The sequence below is a fragment of the Cucurbita moschata genome, unplaced genomic scaffold (genome assembly GCF_002738365.1).
Source record: "Cucurbita moschata cultivar Rifu unplaced genomic scaffold, Cmos_1.0 Cmo_Scf00025, whole genome shotgun sequence".
In the NCBI taxonomy this organism is placed as follows: Eukaryota; Viridiplantae; Streptophyta; class Magnoliopsida; order Cucurbitales; family Cucurbitaceae; genus Cucurbita; species Cucurbita moschata.
In genome coordinates, this window is record NW_019268541.1 from 1,562,629 (window position 1) to 1,583,815 (window position 21,187).

The 21,187-nt window shown below is 36.2% G+C and overlaps 1 protein-coding gene across 1 annotated transcript; it reads right to left on the bottom strand.

Annotated features, from left to right (window-relative positions):
• Positions 1 to 294: 294 nt before the first annotated feature.
• LOC111461865 (wall-associated receptor kinase-like 2) lies at positions 295 to 11,300 on the bottom strand. The gene is made up of 2 exons (XM_023105581.1): positions 10,419 to 11,300; positions 295 to 1,546 (listed from the first exon to the last, which is right to left on the bottom strand). The coding sequence occupies exons 1-2, from the start codon at positions 11,209 to 11,211 to the stop codon at positions 414 to 416; spliced, it is 1,926 nt and encodes a 641-aa protein (XP_022961349.1). The 5' UTR covers positions 11,212 to 11,300; the 3' UTR covers positions 295 to 413.
• Positions 11,301 to 21,187: the final 9,887 nt, after the last annotated feature.

The window sequence follows — 21,187 nt, forward strand, 5'->3', positions numbered from 1 at the left end:
TAGTTTGGAGAGACTTTTTCATAATTTGAACCATTCAAAGTTGGAAATTAAGATCCATCACTTTCCATAACGTTTCAATACACAAAATAATAATAATAATAATAAAGATAATTTAAAGTGATATTTAACCTTAAATTATGGTTTATCATAGGTATCATAATTGACTGTTTATTATAGGGAAATATCTTGTGACAAGATCAACTAAGTTACAAATGATATGGAAAGAGCAATAATAGATACAATATATTTACTTATAATAAAAGGTTAGATAGGATAGAAGGGAAGATAAATATTTGTCTTACTAACATAAACCTAAATATCACACATATAATAAACCATAATTCAAGACTAAATATCATTAAACCACGACACAGTGAAACATAAAATCGAAGAGATCTAATATGTCGAAGTTGTCATCTTGGAAGATCGTCACTACTAGGAGCCATAGAGCAAAATGAATAGCTTCCAATTGATTTGCTTTCTCCAGCAATTGTTGAACAACGTTGAGTTTGAGTCTTCTTCAATCCCTCTAGTTCTAAATACACTTGTTTCATTGTAGGCCTCTCTTTCCCATTTGCTCTTAAACATTTGGCCGTGAGTTTTGCCACCAAGTTAACACCCTCCATCGTTTCTTCATCTTTGGCTATTGCACTATCCACGATTCCAACAACCTCCTTACCATTTTCCAATGCAATGAAGTCCTCTAATAGATTTCGTTCCTCATTTCTTGCAAATATGGTAGGATGTTTCCCCGTTAAAAGCTCTACCATTACGACTCCAAAACTATAAACATCACTCTTCTCAGTATACTGACTTGATTTAAAGTACTCAGGATCAATGTATCCTAGAGTTCCATGCACTTTCGTAGTCAAATGAGATTGATCACATGAAACAAATCTGGAAGTCCCAAAATCAGAAACTTTTGCATTATAATTATCCTCCAAAAGAATGTTAAGAGACTTGATATCTCTATGAAAGATGGGAGTTGAAGCGGCAGAATGCATGTAAGAGATAGCTCCAGCAACTTCAGAGGCAATTCCAAGACGAGTTTCCCATGAAAGAGATGGCGATTCTCCATGATCTGTGTGGTGGAGATGGCTCAAAAGCGTGCCATTGGAAACAAATTCATAGACTAACAAAGGAAACTCAGTTTCTAGGCAGCACCCAATAAGGCGAACAATATTTTTGTGGTTAATTCGAGAGAGAATGATAACCTCGTTGATGAATTGTTCAATCCAGGCTTCTTCAATTCGCTTGGACCTTTTGACTGCAACAATAGTGTTATCATGGAGTATCCCTTTGTAAACTGCACCAAACCCTCCTTGACCAAGAAATCTAGTTTGGCTGTAATTATGAGTTGCTTCTTCAAGTTCTTCCTGTAAGAATATTTTGACCCTCTCATTATCTTCTAGTAGCTTTTGCTGCAATACAAGGCCTCCGTTTTGCCTAAAAAACTTTTTCTTATGAAGTTTGCGACTTCTTCTATTGATGAATAGTCGTTGTCCGACGCAGCCGCAACAGCAAAAAAACATTCCAATTCCACTAGCTTTGGTTGACACAAAGATATTATTAGAATATTTCAAAAAACCACCCAAATAAATGGTAGCAAATTCTCTGTTTAGAATGATCAAATAAATTACAAAAGACAGGTAAACCAGCCATAAATGTATAAAAGATATTTGTCTATAATAGAAGGGAATTATGATATCTGTGGTAAGTGATAAGTGATAAGTGATAAGTGGTAAGTGGGAAGTGGTAATGGAACCCAAAAATCTATAAAGGATCAAATATGATAACCTATAATGGGAGGCTAAATTTTGTTCAATCATATAAGGCATTTGCAGGTAATAAAAAGTCAAATATGTGTTGGAAACAGAGATAGTGAAAGAGATAGAAATGGATAGGAATAGATGAAAGCTGCAGTGCTTTATTATTGTCTACTGACTCAATGCTTACAGGGTTACACAATTCCAGTATTTATAGCTAATACACTGGACCAGAAATAGTAAATCATAGAAATCTAGATAAACTCAAATCTATTAACAATCTCCTAAAATCTTGGTAGTTTGAATATTTGAATCATATCTAACTACCCTAAATCATATCTTCATTTTGAATACGTTGAATCATATCTCAACACTCCCCCATGATTCAAAGTTGCAGATGTAAGTACAGAGCTTTTCTTCTGACAAGGCCTTTGTAAGTATGTCTGCTTTAACCCGTACATTGTCTGTCTCAGCTTGTATACCTTTGTTTCTTTGTCTTCCTTTATGAATCCCTCTGGCGGTCTTACATAAACCTCTTCTTGTAAATCTCCATAAAACTTTTCGTTTGGTAGGTCATCCATATCCCATGTTTCATCTTTCTTAAAAGACTGCATCTCTACTGTCATGGCTTTCTTCCCGTCTTCTTTTTCAGTTGCTTCTTCATAATTCATAGGGTCTGAAACAGTAAGAGCAAATTGACATGATGCATATATGTCAGCTAAAGATTTATACTTCCTTGGAGGTGTCTCATCTGAAAGTTCTTCAAGAGAGGAATTGTTGTTCAGTGATTCTGAAGATGATGAATTTGACACACTTTGTGTTGCAGTGGATGCATTGGGAGATGCACTGGAGTTGACCCTTGTCTCTTCATTTGGGGAAACTTCAACTGTAATCTTTTGCTGCTCCTGTTCTTTACTCCAATCCCAACTCACGTTTTCATTAAATATTACATCCCTCCTAACTAAAATCTTTTCACTAACGGGGTTGTATAGTTTATATGCCTTTGATTGAGTACAATAGCCAATGAAAATGCATTTTTCAGATTTTTCATCAAGCTTTTGACGAGTTTGAGGATGCTTCAAAGCATAAGCAACACAACCAAAGATTCGTAAATGACTTACAGATGGTTTCCTTCCATGCCATGCTTCATAAGGAGTTCGATTCATAACCACCTTTGTTGGTGAGATGTTTAATAGATAAACAGATGTTGCTACGGCTTCGGCCCAAAATTGGTTTGGAAGTCTCCTTGCTTGTAACATACTTCTTGCCATCTCCACAATAGTTTGATTTTTTCGTTCAGCGATTCCATTCTGTTCTGGAGTGTAGGGAGCTGTTGATTCCCTTTGGATGCCCTCTTCTTCACAAAAGAGATTGAAATCTTTAGATATGAACTCGCCACCTCTGTCTGTGCGAAGAACTTTAATGTGACAGCCACTTTGGTTCTCTACCATAGCTTTAAAAATTTGGAACTTCTGAAAAGTTTCTAACTTATGTTGTAGGAAGTAAACCCAGCTCATACGACTATAGTCATCAACGAATAGTAAAAAGTATATACTTCCACCCAAGGACTTCGTTTGCATTGGCCCACATAAATCAGCATGAATTAGTTCTAGATAATGTGAAGCTCTTTTAGCTTTTCCAACAGGAAAGGACTTCCTAGTTTGCTTGCCATAAATGCATCCTTCACATAAATTAGTTGAGTCAATTTTTGGTAATCCGAAAACCATACCTTTATCCCTGAGTATTTTCAGGCCGTTCATATGAAGATGTCCATATCTGAGATGCCATAATGTTGAATCATCTTTAATGCTAGCAGTAAGAGCTAAATCCTCCATGTTAGAAATATCAAGTGGAAACATCTTATTTGAAGTCATGACAATTTGAACTTTATGACCTGATTTCTTATCTGTGATGACACATGTGTTATCATCAAATAGAACTGAGTGTCCTCTGGTCATTAATTGTCCAACACTCAATAAATTGTACCCTAAATCAGGTACAAATTGAACATTATCTAATTGTTTTATCTTACCGTGACTGGTTTCGACTTTCACTGTACCTTTTCCTTCAACTTGCATCTCTTTTGTATTTCCAAGTTGCACCTTAATCTTTTGCGTCTCATCAAGCTCTTTGAATAAGGATTTGGTGCCTGTCATATGGTTCGAGCATCTGCTATCAACAAACCATAAGTTACCTTCTTTTGGATTCGTATCCATGCATGCCACAAACAACTTTTCTTCTTCTTCTTCATTCTCTGCTGCAAAATTCATTCGTTGATTTTTATACCAACAATCAGATTTTGTGTGACCATACCTTCTACAATGGTAACATTGTATGACATTCCTTTGTTCATTGAATTGTCTATGTCCATCACTTCTCCACCTGTTATCACGACCACCATGGAAGTTGCGAAATCCTCCTCGTCCACGACTTCTACCTGCTAAATGAATATTTTCTCTTTCATTATTGGTTGTCTCCTTCACTTGTAGTGCCTTTTCTTCGTTCCTTTTTGATGCTCTATTGATTCTTGCCTCATGAGCCTGAAGCGAGCCCATCAGTTCATCAACGGAGAGTATGGATAGATCCTTAGCTTCTTCTATGGCGGCCACCACATGGTCAAACTTTGGAGTCAAGCTTCTCAACACCTTTGCAACAATTGTTTCGTTTGAAATTTTCTCTCCATAGGTACGCATCTGACTGACTATTGCCATTGATCTTGACAAAAAATCAGCAATTGATTCGCCATTCGTCATGAGTAGAGTTTCAAAATCACGTCTTAGAGATTGCAATTTCACTGTCATGACCTTTGAATCTCCTAGAAACTCCTTCTGTAGAATTGACCATGCCTGCTTTGATGTGGTTGCTGCTGCAATTCGTGAAAAGATAGTCTCATGAACTGCTTGCTGAATAATGAATAGAGCCTTGGCATCGTTTTTCTTGGTTTCTCTTAGTCTCTCCTTTTCTTCTATTGTGGGTTCTAATACATCAGCAAACCCGTGCTCCACCAAGTCCCATAGCTCCTACGATCTGAGCAAGGTCTTCATCTTGATGCTCCACCACTCGTATTTCTCACCATTAAATATTGGTAACAACGGTGCAGAGGAAGAAAAACCAGCTACTGCCATTTTTGTTTTGTGAAAGAAAATAATCACTCGCCCTCGTGTCGAACGAACTTGGCTCTGATACCAAAATTGTTGGAAAGAGGGATAGTGAAAGAGATAGAAATGGATAGGAATAGATGAAAGCTGCAGTGCTTTATTATTGTCTACTGACTCAATGCTTACAGGGTTACACAATTCCAGTATTTATAGCTAATACACTCGACCAGAAATAGTAAATCATAGAAATCTAGATAAACTCAAATCTATTAACAATCTCCTAAAATCTTGGTAGTTTGAATATTTGAATCATATCTAACTACCCTAAATCATATCTTCATTTTGAATACTTTGAATCATATCTCAACAATATGATATATATGGTAAAATGTAATTCAGGATTAAATATTCTCTAACACCCCCCAAGCTAAGCGTCAGATTTAAACAACGTGAAACTTGGATTTGGTAATTCAAAGAGAGGTTGAGAAACACTTCTTGTGAAGATGTCAGCAACCTAGTTCGGAGGAGACGTCTGGTTGAGCGACATAGTATTTTTTTGGCCATCACTTTAGAGGGATCATCAGGTAGCGGTGATATTGTCTTGGCTCTGACGAGAATATATCTAACCCACGAAGTGGGCAAGTAGGTAGGGAAACCAAGAGGAAGAAGGAGAATAGAGAGAGAACCATTGGAAGGGCCTTGGTCAAGCCGGGAATGGAACAAAAAGGCAGACAGAGAATGAAAAATTCCCATAAGAATTCATGCAAATCCAACATTGGAAGGTATAAAAATTGCTGTTAAAAATGGAATGGGAATGAAACGAGGGGGAGAGTATGGAAACGGAGAAAGAAAAACCATCGACAATCAGGTGTTGAGAAACAACCATAGGGTGTGGACTATAGAGAGGCAAGGTAGAGGCTCAAAATTAGGGCAATGACCCTATTATGAGAAAATGGCCAGAGGCAAAGAGAGCAGGTTCAATGGTGGCTATAAAGAAGAGAGGAAGAAGAGGGCAGAAACTGAGAATGCGGACTTTGGGTGTATTTTTGACGAAGAAATGAAGAGACGGGTGGAGGCGGAATGAGTTATGAGCCTTGTGGACTGGTTTGCTATTGAGAAATGAGCACGAGTAAGAATATCTTGAGCATATTTTGTAATTAGAGTTTGCGCTGCTGACTTCGAAGGAGCAGTAGGCGGAGCCGGTGGAGAAGTAGTCGGCGTCATAGTAGGTGGTGAAGTTCCAATGGACAGAGAGGAAGCCACGTCTACCGGAAGAGTCACCATAGTGGGCTAAGGAGCCGATTTTGGCAAGGAAGCCATTGGCGACTTGGTTGACGAAGAGGCCAATGCGGCGTCCGAATTCTGAAGGTAAATCTCTGCAGAAGGTCAATGGGCTTGTCGAGATTCTAAATATTTTCAATGAGAACGTTGATGAGGATCCTGAGGTTAGGAAATCTGTGAAGGATGAATGATTGATTGGGAAGAAAATGAAAGAGACTATGTTGGCTAAGGAAAACTGATTGTGTTGGAGAAGGTGAGGTTGTATGTACAAAGTATGGCAAAGGAGCCTGTGAAGGATGATTTTGAGGCCAAAAGGATGAAGCCGAAGAGTAATCAATTAGCTCCACCTACAGCAGCCATGGAGTCTACCCCTACGGCGTCGAAGCCAATAGTGTTTTTTTGGAGGACCTAGACTCCATTAATTAGTAAAAACACATAACCAGAAGTGTTTTTCCATCATCTATATCTCCTGCATAATCACTGTCATTATATGCTATCAACTCTCTATTACCCTTTTTCGATAAAGAACTCCCAAATCTACCGTACCTTTTAAGTATCTCAACACCCTTTTTGCAGCTTGCAAATGCTTAGTTGGACCTGCCATAAATTTGCTAATGAGAGACACTGCATACATTAAATTCAGCCTTGTTACAGTTAGATATATAAAACTTCCAATCAATTGTTTATACATGGTAGCATTAACCTTGGCTCCTTCTTCATCCTTTGTCAATCTAACCCCAGGAACAATAGGACTTTTCACACCATTATTTTTTTCCATCCTAAACTTCTCCGAAACTTCTTTTGCTTGCTTTCTTTGACTAATATAAATGCCTTTCAGGATTTTGTAAAATCTCTACACCGAGAAAATACTTCATTTTTCCCAAATTAGTCATTTCAAATTCAAGTTTCATAGAATTCTTGAACTTAACAAATATGCTCTCATCATTACCAATAAAAATTAGATCATCAACATATACACTAACCATCAAAATTTTACCTCCATCTCCTATTTGTATGAATAAAGTATGGTCACAGTTGCACCTCTCAAATCCTTTTTTGACAAAATGTGCTTCAATTTGACTGTATCATGCACGTGGGGCTTGTTTAAGGCCATATAATGCCTTCTCTTGTTTATATACCTTGTATTCTTGATCTTTTTTCTCATAACCTTGTGGTTGCTCAACAAACACGGCTTATTTTAACTCTCCATGTAAGAAAGCACTTTTCACATCAAGTTGATACACGTTCCAACTATTCCAAGCTGCTAAAGCAATTATTATTCGAATAGTATCCCAACTAGCCACAGGTGCAAACACCTCGGTATAGTCTATATGTTGTTGTGCATAACCATTTACTACCAACCAAGCGTTATACTTCTCAAGTTCGCCATTTTCGTTGAGTTTGGTTTGAAAACTCACTTTACTCCAATCTTCTTCATTCCTTTAGGCAAATCTATCAACTCCCAAGTCTCATTTTGTTGGATGGTCGCTATCTCCAAGTCCATTACAACTCTCCATTTTGAACTTTGTATAGCTTCTTCAAAAATAGTCGGATCTGTAGTTGAGGTTAATAGAATTGAATTGTTGTGCTCAACTACTTCAAAAAATTCTTCCCCGCTCACATAATCTTCCATCTATAACGGTGCTATCTTGTTCCTCACTTCGGATGTGCTTTCTTCAGATGTTGAAGAATTTGATTCAGATGACTCACTGAAAGATATACTAACTTCCCCTTCTTCTTCTACCACCACCTCCTCTTCATATTCTTCCTCACTTTGATCATGTTTGCTTCCTTCTATATCACTATCTTCCCATTCAAGCGTATCAAGTCTAGCTTCTTCATTACTTGTCCCCCAATTCCAACACTTATTTTTTTCAAAAATCACATCTCTACTTACAACTATATTCTTGGACACTAGGTCACAGAATCTATATGCTTTAGACTCTTTACTCATCTCTAGCAGCATACACTGAAATTTTTTATCATCTAACTTCTTTCTCTTACTGTCTGATACATGAACATGGCCAATGCATCCAAAAACTCGAAAATAATCCACACTAGGTTTTACACCACTCCAAGCCTCCTCAGCAGTCATATCTTTCACTACCACGGTAGGACTTCTATTGAACACGTGCACTGTCCAATTTACTGGATCTGGCTAGAAATTCTTTGAAACTTGCTTCTCTGATAATACACTTCTAACCATGTTCATGATGTTTTGTTTTTGCGCTCAGCTACACCATTTTGTTGGGGAGTGTAGGCGGCTAAGTTGTCTACTAATGCCATTAGTTTTGCAAAAAATATTGAACTCGTGAGAGTTGAACTGTCCACCCCTATCTGTGCGTAGACAACAAATAAAATCTTCAGTCTCTTTCTCAACAAGATTTTTGAAATTCTTGAAGATAGTAAAGGCTTCAGATTTTTCAGTAGAAAATATATCTATACCTTGCGGCTGTAACCATTAATAAAGCTTATAAAATATCTCTTCTTAATGTTGGAAAAAAGGTTTGATGGGTTCACAGAAGACACATGTACCAGTTGCATCCTTTGTGTTGCTCTCCATAAACTTCTCTTAGGAAATACATCCCTATGTTGCTTTCCCACTATGCAATCAGTGCATATTTTAGCCGATGCTTTCAATTGGGGTAACCCTCTCACCATTTGCTTATGTTGCAATGTTCTCAAATCTTTGAAGCCTAGATGTCCATATCTGCGGTGCCAAAGATGAGTGTTATCTTCTGTAATTTTTTGGAAACAAATGGCGGTTTGTGGCATGATTCTTGCAAGTAATATGAACATCCTATTTGCAGATATTGTTGTTTGCACAATGAGATGATAAATTTTGCATTCTCCATGTTGTATTAAGATTGATACACTTCTTTCTTACAATTTTCCAAGACTTAATAGGTTGTTTTTCAACTCAGGTATATAGAAAACATTAGTGATTACCTGAGTGACTCCAGCAACTTGCAACCTAATGTTACCTTTCCCCAGCACCGCCATCTTGAAATTATTTCCAAGCTTCACAAATTGTCAAAATTCCTCATCAAGATCTGAGAACCATTTCTTATTTGCACACATATGATTAGTACACCCCGAATCAAGGAACCAAACATCTTCCCTCCTTGATTGATTGAGCCCCGCATATGACATCAACAACATTTCTTCTTCCTCCTCAAGCTCAGCATAATTTGCTCCCTTCTCCCACTGAGGACACTCATATCTAGAGTGTCCTAATTGATGACACTTATAACACTCAACTGTAGTTTTGTTGAATGAATATCTACCTCTTCCTCTTCCTCTTTCTCTACCTCTACCTCGAAAAGCTTCACGAGCTCGATCACCTCCTCTTCCACCGAGTCTAGTATTGTATGTCACCTTTAATGCTTGTTCATTACCTACACGTCCATTAAGTCTTTGCTCATGTACCAACAAGCTGCTTTGTAATTCATTGATGGTTAAAGTGTCTAAGTTATTCAACTCTTCAATCGAATATATATCATAGTCAAATCTTGACGTCATTGATCTCAAGATTTTTTCAATAATCACCACTTGTTTCATGTTTTCGCTATGAATTTTCATGTTTTCGGTACTCTACACTCCTTCTGCTGCGGTAGGACTTTCGGTCTCCACCAAAGACCAATATTCCTTTGAGCGAAGAAAATTTTTCGAAAGTATAGACCAATGATCATAATGGCCATCAAACTTAGGAATTGACAGTTGAACGATATTGGTTTCAGCTACTATATTTTAAATCTCTTTGAGCTCCCTCTTAAAAAAAAAAAAAAAACAAAATTGCTGCACAACCCGTTAAATAATTTAGTGGTTCTCAACTTCCTAAAGAAATGACATCCTAAATATACGGTAAAGCTAGCTATTTAACTCTAAAGAAATGGTCTAGTATTACCATCTTTCGAGAAGATCATAGGTTTATAATTAAGGGAATCTATCTACATCCGAGGCCTTTTGGGAAACCAAGAGTAAAGGCAGAAGAGCAATATCATATTATTGTGAGGCCTTTTGGGGAAACCAAAAGTCCCCAAAAGTAAAGGCAAAAGAGCAATATCATACTATTGTGAAGGGTCGTTGTTCCTAACATGAGTCATGCCCTTAGTTTAGTCATCCCACCTGGACAATATTATAACATTGTGGAGGGCTAGCACTCCAAAGACGATTTGGATAAGGAATATTTGATGGATGATAAAAGATGATAAAAAACAAAATAGTAATAATCATACAAAAATTGTAAACAAGGCAAGAGAAAGAGACGGACCAAATGCAATGAAGATGATGAAACCAATAGTAGCAGCATATTTGAGATACCACTCCAAATACGGAGATACACAGGCGTCTGAGTTAGATGGATCGAGTTTGCAAGTCTCGTATGTGTTCAACGGAACCAAAAGAGGCGTAAATGGGTAGAGTTGGGTTGTATTGGAAAGCATGTTTGCATCCAAAATGGTGTCTTTGTCAACCAACAAATCCCTGGCTATTGATGTAATGCTCTCATTTGGTTGTACCATATACACAGCCAATGAGTGAATCCCAACCTTCTTCTGATCCTGGGTAGGACAAGCGCATCTCAACGGAACTTCAACACTAATTCCTTCTGTTGAGGAAGCATTGATATCCATAGAATGGTTGGGGTTAAAGCTTCTCAACATAGAACAGCTGGTGAAGCCATAAAAAACATGATTGGCTATTGTTTCATAACTATCACCACTCGTAGTATTATATTCCGTGATATTCCCATACAAATGACCCCCACCACAGCTACAACCAACTGCCTTCATCACCAAATTAGTGTTTCCAAATGATGTATCGTAGAAACCCAAGTCATGATTGTGAGACTTGGATTTTGCAATCAAATAGGAAGAACACGAGCCAGCAGGAAAATGCTTACATGAATAATATCCATTTGGTGTTGAATTGGTATCATTGATAGAGCACCCGGATGTCTGGTTTGCAGTGCCTAAATATGGGTATTGGCTGACTGATTGGATGGGAAAGAGGGAAAGGAAGAGGATGAAACACAAACAACAATAGGATGCAAAGGAGGCTTCCATGCTTCTTTGATTCTTCCTTCTTCACTTCTATATTTTGTTTCACTTCTATATTCATTCAGCTCTATCGGTCCTAGTGATAGAAACCTCTTGGATTTTATGTTCATATGTGTCGTGATCTCTAAATTATCTTTATTTTTGTGTGGTCTTTCTACGTTGAAATGTTAGTGAATGGTTCAATTTATGAAAGAAGTCCCCTTCAAACTAATCACATCCTATGTATTAACTTCTATTATATATAACTAATTATGTACGCCATTGACTTGACTAGTTGCTCATATTTGTTTTTGTACTTCCAAATTTGATTCAATTTAGTCGAATTTAGTCAAAATTTTCTAGAGTAAATTATTGTTTACTAAAGTTTATGGTATAACTTATCATAAATTTGAATGAAGTATAGGAACAAAATGATTACAACTTTGCATTTCTGTACATGCTACAATCAAATATGAGCATCGGACCATTGCCAGGGATTTTGGGGTCGAGGAAGCTACAATTTTTTGAAAAAAGAAAGGATCACGACGGAAGAAAGATGAATAGATAGTGTCACACCCAAAGAAAGCTAGAGTACCTTTGTAAATGAAAGACAATTCAACAAAGATAAAATATCGACGTGTTTGTTTTTTTTTCTTAGGTCTCTATCCGACTGAAACAACTCACTTTCTTCCAATCAATTTGACATATCACCATTCATTTCTCCGTTCTCCTTTTGAAAATTCTACGAAGACTCCACAAAAAAAAAAAAAAAGTTCACACAAAGAAGTTAAGTTTTGATGCACACTCGAGTTCAATCTTTTTTGTGTTTTTAATTTTGAGATTTCAGGATTTATTAAACCTTAAAGATGAAGCTCCAATTGTTGTAGAGAAGGAGAAAGTGATTAGGATGCCTCGATGGACCTAGGAAGAAAATACTAAAAAAAAAAAAAGTAAGAACAACCTTAGACTAGGGTGTGTGGAATAGTTTGGCTAGTCTATGACTTAGGATGAACACCTCTAGAGGAAGAGCAATATGAATTCGTGAGTGACGAACAAAGGGTGAGACCCTGTGCACCTAACCAAACCAAACTTGAATGTTAGAATCACGATAACTAAAGATGTAAACCTTTGTGAAGACCATCAAACAGCCCTAGAGATCTAGACAATCACCACAACAACTTCGAAAGAAATTAAGGTATTACGTATGCCGGTAGCAGTCGATAGGTGTCGAGGAGCCTCCACATCCCTTTCGCAACTTTGATCTTTTAAGAGTTTCAATTTTATCTTTTATGTATCAAACACTCTTATATCCTTCGAATTTGAATCCATGCAGCCGAGGTCATTTTCACCAACCGATGGCCGCCACATGTCTCAAGGCTAGCACGAGTTTACCTCCCTTATGCGCGTGGCTTATTCGCTCGTGGGAAGCCTCCTTGTGTATGTGGACACATAACAGTACGTGAGTGACTCCTTTTTGCTTCATTCGACTTCTGTTTGTTAGTTTTTTGTCTCAATTTCAATACAAACCCTAATTTTGCTTTTCTTGAATTAGGTCCTACTAGAGAAATTTAAGAAATTTTAATAGCTTCTAACACGCGAAAAAGCTAGCTCGGGAAGGCATGTGTCATCCAAGTAAGTAACCACACGGATTCTAGGAAGTATTGTAGGGATCATCTGAATATGTATGCATGCTAGTATGACTAAACCCTAGGTTGATAGATTCGATATGATATAAACCTAGGACGATTGGATAAATATGAGATTAGTCTCACTAGTTGTTGGCATAACTGAATTTTTTCATGCGTGTTGAGATGGACTGTTTTTCTACTACTTGTACATAATTATGTTGAAATGGTGGATGGAAAATTATGTATCTACGCTCTGGGTGCTTGATGGATGTTATCACCGCGTTGAGCATACGTTACTATATATTAGTTCCTGGTGATTGAATGTGTGACTTCTCCCTAAAACTAGGGTGCAACCTTTAGTTTAGCTATACTGTGACCTAGGATGGGACGCCTCTAGTAGTTCAAGCGCAATAGAATTATGAGTGACAATCAAAGGGTGTGGCTCTAGTGCTTCTAATCAATCCAGACTTAGAAAGTCGAAATTGAGAAACCTAGAGACGTGAATCCATTCCATGACTGTTAAACCATCCTTGAGACTTAGAAGACTACCACGACAACCCTGGATGACAGAGGTAGCCTCATAGGCCTATAATAGCTTGTACAATGTCTATAGAGCTTCCACTTTCCTTTCCACTTCAATACCTTACTGTTGAGGTAGGCCTGAGGCTGGTTAGAGATGTGTGACTTAATAGTGCTGTAAATTGTTATGAAGATGAATTGTCATAATTCTCATTCATTTTGGTTATTAAACCCCATTTAGTTTATAATCATTTTGATTATTAACTCTCATTTAGTTTATAACCTTTTGGACTAGTATTCTCATTTATTTAGTTCATTTAAGAGAATTAGTATTGTTATGCCTGTATAAAGGCTTGTCGAGCATTGTTTTGAGGTATGGAGTCAAGTCATGTAGAGTCATGTAAAGTCATTATTATTTTGTATTTGTTTAGAGGCAATTGAGACTACTTTGTAGGAGAGACTTTGTAGTATGAGAGTGTGAGAAATACACTTGTAAACACTATGGCTACAGTGATTGGCCACCACTCGTGGAAGTAGGAAAATTTCTTCTCTCCGAACCACGTAAATCTGTCTCTGTGTAATTTCTGTTTGTGAATGTGTGAGTGCGATCGATCTTGATATATTGGTGTTTGTTTTTGTGGTGTCCAAATCAAGAACAAGCTACTTTCTTTGTCGACAAGTAGATGCCACACTTCAACCATCAAAACAAAGGTGAAATGTATTCTTCGACGTATCAGTGTTATCCTCACAGTTTTAAAATGCATCTATTAGGGAGATGTTTCAACCCTCTTATAAGGAATGTTTTGTTCCTCTCTCCAACTCATATGGGACCTCACAATTCACCTCTCGAATCGAGGCCAGCGTCTTCACTGTCCCACTACTTGGTGTCAGACTCTGATATCAACTGTAATAGCCCGAGCCTACTGCTAATAGATATTGTCTGCTTTAGCTCGTTACATATTGTTGTCAGCCTTACGGTTTTAAAACCCGTCTATTAGGAAGATGTTTCCACAACCTTATAAGAAATACTTCATTCCCCTCTTCAATAAATATGAGATCTCACATATTCACTTACAAAAAAAACACTTTGTATTAAAAAAAATACTTTGATCACAATGACTTCGAAACGAAACGTACAACTGATAGCTGTGTGAAGAGAAAAATACTAACAATTCTTCTTCTAAAAATGCTTAACGGTCAATAATTTCTCTTAGAAATGCTTAACGATTAATAGCTTCTACTACAAATGCTCCATGATTAATAAATTGTGCAAAGATTAAATCATGTGTTAACAATGCACTTATAGTATACACATGTAATTATTTCTAATGCTTAATGTTCCGCTCGAAATTAGTCGAGCTTATTGACTCATACCAATGACGGACTCAACTTGTGAAGGAAAATGTGGCGGGTTGATGCTTCTCACTTCTCATATCTCATCGCCTGAAAATCAAATTTAAGAAAGGAGAATGCATCCACATTAAATTTGAATAAAAAGGCGTTCGATACATAAAAGATAAAACCGAATCGAAACATTCCAAGTAGTAAGAAAATAACAGGTACATTGATATTACCTGTTGGATCACGTCTCGCCAGAAACATGCGTAAATGAGGATCTACAGGTAGTCCCATCGACTCATATGTTGGGTCATAAACTGCATTTCTATTCTGTGGTGATCTGTTTCGAAACTTCAATTTTATCAAACTAAGACTATCAAAATAGATAAATTACAAATTTAGTCTCTAAGTATGAGATTCCACGTTGGTTCGAGAGGGAAACAAATCATTTCTTATATAAGGGTCTAGAAACCTCCCTGTAATTGAAGCATTTTAAAACCATGAAGCTGAACGGCTATAGGTAACGAGCTAAAGCGGACAATATATGCTAGCAGTGGATTTCGGCTCTTAGTGATATTGTGTCTAATAGATAGGAAGCACCTTGAAGTTGGAGGGGTGGTAGCATTGCTCAAGCCATTGCCTTCAGAAATCCAATTCCTTGAGAGGTGAAGATTGGAAGGTGATGGCAGCCCATCTTGCAAATTCAATCTTGTCTGCAATGAAGATAGATATATATATCAAAGAAAATGTTATCTTCTAGAGAAAATTAAGAAACCCTTTTGAAAGTTGTGGTTCGAGCGGTCTCGATTTATTCGATTAGTTGTTTTACGTTGTCGAAGAAGCTTTTATTATGAGAATGACTTGATTTCGAGTAAAATTGAAGGTCATGAACCATAGCTAGTAATCATAGCTAAAATGTTTCGTAGAATTCTATGAGTAAGTGTTGGTCCGTGACTTGAACGATGAAGCTAATCGAGAGACGAACCTGAGGAAATTGGATGGTTGAGAGACCATTTGAGTAAAAGGTGCCATTTGATGGTCCTTGGTTTAGTAGTCCTTGAAATTGTATTTCTTCTGACCTGAAACAATTGATAAGATAAAAAGATGATAAAATTAGAGTATTTGTACTTTTCATTTCGAGATTTCCTTCGAAGTTTTTAAAGCGTGTCTGCTAGAGAGAGATCTCCACGTCCTTATAAAGAATGTTATGTTCCCTTTTCCAATCGATGTGAGATCACACAATCCACCCCTTTGGGGGCCTGCGTCTTCGCTGGTACACTGCTCGGTTTCTGGCTCTGATACCATTTGTAACAGCCCAAGCCCACCGCTAACAAATATTGTTCTCCTCTCAAGGTTTTTAAAATGCATCTTTTAGGTGGAGGTTTCCACACCTTTTAAGGAATGCTTCGTTCTGCTTTCTAATTGATGTGAGATCTCACAATCCACCTTCTTGGGGGCCAACGAATGCTGGCACACTGCCTGGTGTGTGGGTCTAATACTATTTGTAACAACTCAAGCCCACCACTAGAAGATATTGTCATCTTTGAACTTTCCCTTTCGAGTTTCCTCTCAAGGTTTTTAACACGCATCTACTAAGGAAAGGTTTCCACACCCTTATAAGAAATGTTTAATTCCCTTTTCCAACCGATGTGAGATCTCACAATCCACCCCTTGGGGGCCAGCGTTCTCGCTGGCACACCGCCCGATGTCTGGCTCTGATACTATTTGTAACAACTCAAGCTCACCGCTAGGAGATATTGTCCTCTTTGAACTTTCCCTTTCGAGGTTCCCCTCAATGTTTTTAAAACGCATCTACTAAGGAGAGGTTTGCACACCCTTATAAGGAATGCTTGGTTCTGTTTTTCAACCGATGTGAGATCTCACAATCCACCCCCTTGGGGGGCCAGCGTTCTTGGTGGCACACTACCCACCACTAATTGTCCTCTTTGAACTTTTCCTTTAGAACTTCCCCTCAAGTTTTTTAAAAACACATCTACTAGGGAGAGGTTTCCACACCCTTATAAGAAATGCTTCATTCCTCCTTCCGACCGATGCGGATGTCACAATATTGTTTTATTCTAAATACATTTTCAAATTGGAACATACCTAAATGGATTAGAGGAAGGTTGTTGTTGGATATCAATCTTGTTGAGTGGATACCATTGTTCAATCGATGGCGTTTGTAAGAACTCTGATGGGTATTGATTGTTCCCACCAGCCATACCCTCCTGCAGAGTTCATATATCCATTTAGTCTAGAGATCAAGAACACAAAGGAGTTGAACAAGGAACATGGACTAACCTGAGTGTTGGAGAGGTGGATGGCAGTGGGAGTAGTAGCAGCCACAGCCAAAGGGAAGTGCTCAGAGCCCATATTGGTTGCTGCAAACTGATACCCATTGATACCCCAATATGAACTCCCAGCACCCAGTCCTGCCTGTTGGCCCCCATTATTGTATGCATTATCCTCACTCATTAAACTCCCCCTTCCTGCTTCAGACCTATAAATCTAATTAACCTTACATTTCATGCACACTATCAAGATACACGTTTCATGCATGTGGTAGCGTTTTGATAGCATTTTGATAATAGTATGTTAACAATGAGTATTAGTTGCATGCATAAACGATACTCACCATTTTATTTGATAGCGTTTTGATAACAGTGTGTTAACGATTGAATATTGGTTATATGCATAAATGATACTCACCATTTCATTAGATAGTGTTTTGATAACAGTGTTAACGGTTGAGTATTAGTTACATGCATAAATGATACTCACCATTTCATTTGATAACCGTGCGTTAACGATTGAGTATTAGTTACATGCATAAATGATACTCACCATTTCATTTGATAACAATGCGTTAATGATTAAGTATTGGTTACATGCATAAATGATACTCACCATTTCATTTGATAGCGTTTTGATAATGGTGTGTTAAAGATGAAGTATTAATTGCATGCAGGAACAATAACTCATCATTTCATTTGATAGCGTTTTTAAGTTGGAGATAGGTAGGGATAGAAATACACTTACGAGGGAAGTACTAAAGTTGTCGATTGAGCTTCAGCCTGGTCAGTTTCAAATGCGTTCGATTTTATCGTATCGATAACTAAATTAGTAGCTGATGTAGAAGACGATTCTCCTTCCTCCAAATGCTCCTCCAAATTCAAACAACAATATCATTAAACTATTAGCCGTTATAAAAATATCGAAATAATGATAATAATTAATTTCCACGAGTCGAAAGTGATAATGAACGTGACGGGCTCATTTAGAATATAAAAAAAAATAATAATAAAGGGTGTAGAGATAATTACCACTTCATGTTGCATAGTCTCCCTAGTGAATCTCACCATAGGATCACCTTCTTCATTTGCCATATCAGCTCTTAATTTGGAATAATTTTTCTGAAATATTTTCCAATAATAATAATAATAAATTTTAATATTTATTTATTTATTAACTATAATAGGTAACTACTTTAATACCATATATAGTATTTTTAAAATTTAAATAAAAATATTTATAATTTTTTAAAAAAAATTAAATGTATTTTTAATTGAAACTTTGGAAATTTTAAGGATATTTTTTAGACCGGTATGTTTATTAATTTAGTCTATATTTCTTTATAGATCTATTTTTAATTACTTCGTACTTATGGAGTGTTAATGTGACACCCGAGTAAAAGGAGTTAAGACTATATCCGAACGGGAGTGACTCTACGAATATGATGACTGTTTATATTAACAAAATACACCTCCTTTTTCGGTTGGCTCAATTATAAAATTTTTCCTAGAATTCTTGTGAGTGAGAGCAAAACATGCTGGAAAGACTCGTATTGGTCTGTAGAGCCAAATTCAAATTCCGTAACGTAACCATGACACAGGAGAATGCCAGAGCCATCCGGTACTAAAAATACTAAAAATAAAAAAATAAAAAAATAAAAAAAACTTAAAATATTTATTTTTAAAATATAATTTGGATGGCTAACACAAAATTTCAAAAAAAAGGAAAGAACAAAATAAACAATATCCAACTTTTCTTCTATTAAATATAACGAATAATACCTAAATTATTATTAAAAATAAATAGAGCAAAGTGAATGATTAGTAAATAGTAATTAGTAATTAATCATGTTTAACCTAAGGGATAAACTTTTTTAAAAATAATAATATATATTAATAATAAAAAATAATAATAATAAAAAGAAGAAGAGAGAAATTCGTACCAGTTTCTCAAGCTTTTTTATTTTTCTCCAATTATTTTTTAAAACTTGAAAGGAAAATGAGAATATATAAGAAATATATTTTATTTTTTTAAAAAAATTAAATTAAAAATTAAATTTCCAGCAAAGGATGAAGTTGGGTTAGGACAGCAAGATAATTATTTTATTTTCATTAATATTTGGTTGGTAATTAATATGGATGTGAATTAGTTTTAGTTTATCCAATAATACAACGTATTTAATTTAATAAATATTATAAAATTTATTATTTCTGTTAAATATTTGACTTCTTTAATAATTCTAAATCTGTAATGGATTGTCCGCCGTTAGATCAATCAATCCCAAAATTATTTTATTAATTTTAATATATATTAAAAAATAACGAAAATCTAGAACGATAATTAACGTGTAGTTTCATTTTCGAAAAAAAAAAAAAAAAATCAAACCATACCGTGGAAAGGATAGGTTGTGACTCTCATGTAGAGACAAGTAAAGCGGTGACCCTTAAGTGGTGCCTATTCAACCACTTGAAGGCTAAGATAAATGAGTGTCATGATACGATCGAGTGCATGAAAGCCAATAAGAGGTATAAGCAAGATACGGGTAACGGGTAGACAAGAGGGTAAAAGATGGGTTTGTTGAAGGGTTGGGTAGGACGTCGAGCCTTAACCTTGAAAGTCGGGGTTCTTAAGGGAATTTTGGGTATGCGGTACTTGTTTCAAGTTCGTCAAATCTAAAATATGGTGTCATTCAAACATCAAACGGATGCTCCACGATACATTAATCATTAATTATTCAAAAGTTCAATACATATTATCTCGTGTCAAAATTTTGAAATGTAATGTCTAAAGATAGATATAAAATGAGGTTAAGACAATGATAGGAAATATAATCTGTATCTCCGATTCCGTTTAGCTAACGAGAAAAAAAAGCTCTCCTGTTACTTATATTCTCTGTTTAAACGGGGATTCTCTACCCGACTCCACGGATTAAATAGACACCTCTAGTAATATTTTAAAAAAACATCCGACATAAATGACATGATTTTATTTTTCTTAAAAATGACTAATCAGTGTCTTTTACATCGATATAACCCGACCGATTAAATCATATAATCGCTGGAATCCTTTCGTATTCAAATTTTGGTAAATTGGGTGTGAAATTCAATTTGAAATTTTAATGAACATGGTAAGTGAGTTGTATCATAAATAATATAAATAATTAAAATATGTGAATTTAACCATATTGGGAAAAATTGTGAGTTATAGTATAGCTGACACATTAATCCAATCATGATAAATAAATTAGAGACTGATCCATAAATTATTTTAATAGTCGGGTGCTAAAATTTAGTCTTAATCGAAAATAATGGATCTTATTGTTGTTCGGGTTAAAAAAATACATTTTATAACAAGAATTTTAAAAATGTTGTGACCCGTGCTCTTTAATGATGAGATATTAAATAGACGTGTAATACTATAAATACGGTTGAAATACTATGACTTAAGGTGTTTGTGGGTTGGGTCGGGTCAGATTGTGTGATGTCCCACATTGGTTGAGGAGGAGAACAAGCCATGATTTATGGGTGTGGAAACCTTCCTCTAGCATACGCGTTTAAAAACCTTGAGGGGAAACTCGAAAGAGAAAGTCCAAAGAGAACAATATCTACTAGCGGTGGATCTGGGTCGTTACAAATGGTATTAGAGTCAGGTTCCGGACGATGTGCCAGCGTTTTCGCTCTTCTTCGAAGGGGGTAGACACGAGGCGGTGTGTCAGTAAGGACGCTGGGCCCCAAAGGGGAGTGGATTTGGGAGTGATCCCACATCGATTGAAGGAAGGAAAAGTGCCAGCAAGGACAATATTTACGCGATTGATCTGGATCGTTATAGATCGTTATTCAAATTTTTATTATAATAAAAGTAAAATATTAGTCCGTAAAACATTTTTTTTATTAATTTTTACACATTTAATTAAAATTTATCATTTATTTTCAATATATATTTGAAAAAGTTATTTTTAAGAGCGGTAAGAGAACGCTCATGTTTTCTAAAATATTTCTCTCAAATGTAACTCGATGCTCGAACATACGTCGTTATTGTCTGCAAAGTGTGAATTTCAGACGGATTAACTTGTTCGCTGGGTTATTTGCATCATCGCTGTATCGTTGCTACAAGAGTGAAATTGAAATAGGGGTCGAGAAATAAATTTAAATATTTTTAAAATCATCAAAATTAAAATTTTAGAAATTTATTATACCAATTTAAATCCATTATTTCTTTTTTTTTTT

Coding starts and splice junctions, on each gene's coding strand:
- LOC111461865 (XM_023105581.1), bottom strand. CDS start 11,211: ATGGAAGCCTCCTTTGCATCCTATTGTTGTTTGTGTTTCATCCTCTTC. Junction 1,547..10,418: donor CATCATCTTCATTGCATTTG/GTCCGTCTCTTT, acceptor TGTCAACCAAAG/CTAGTGGAATTGGAATGTTT.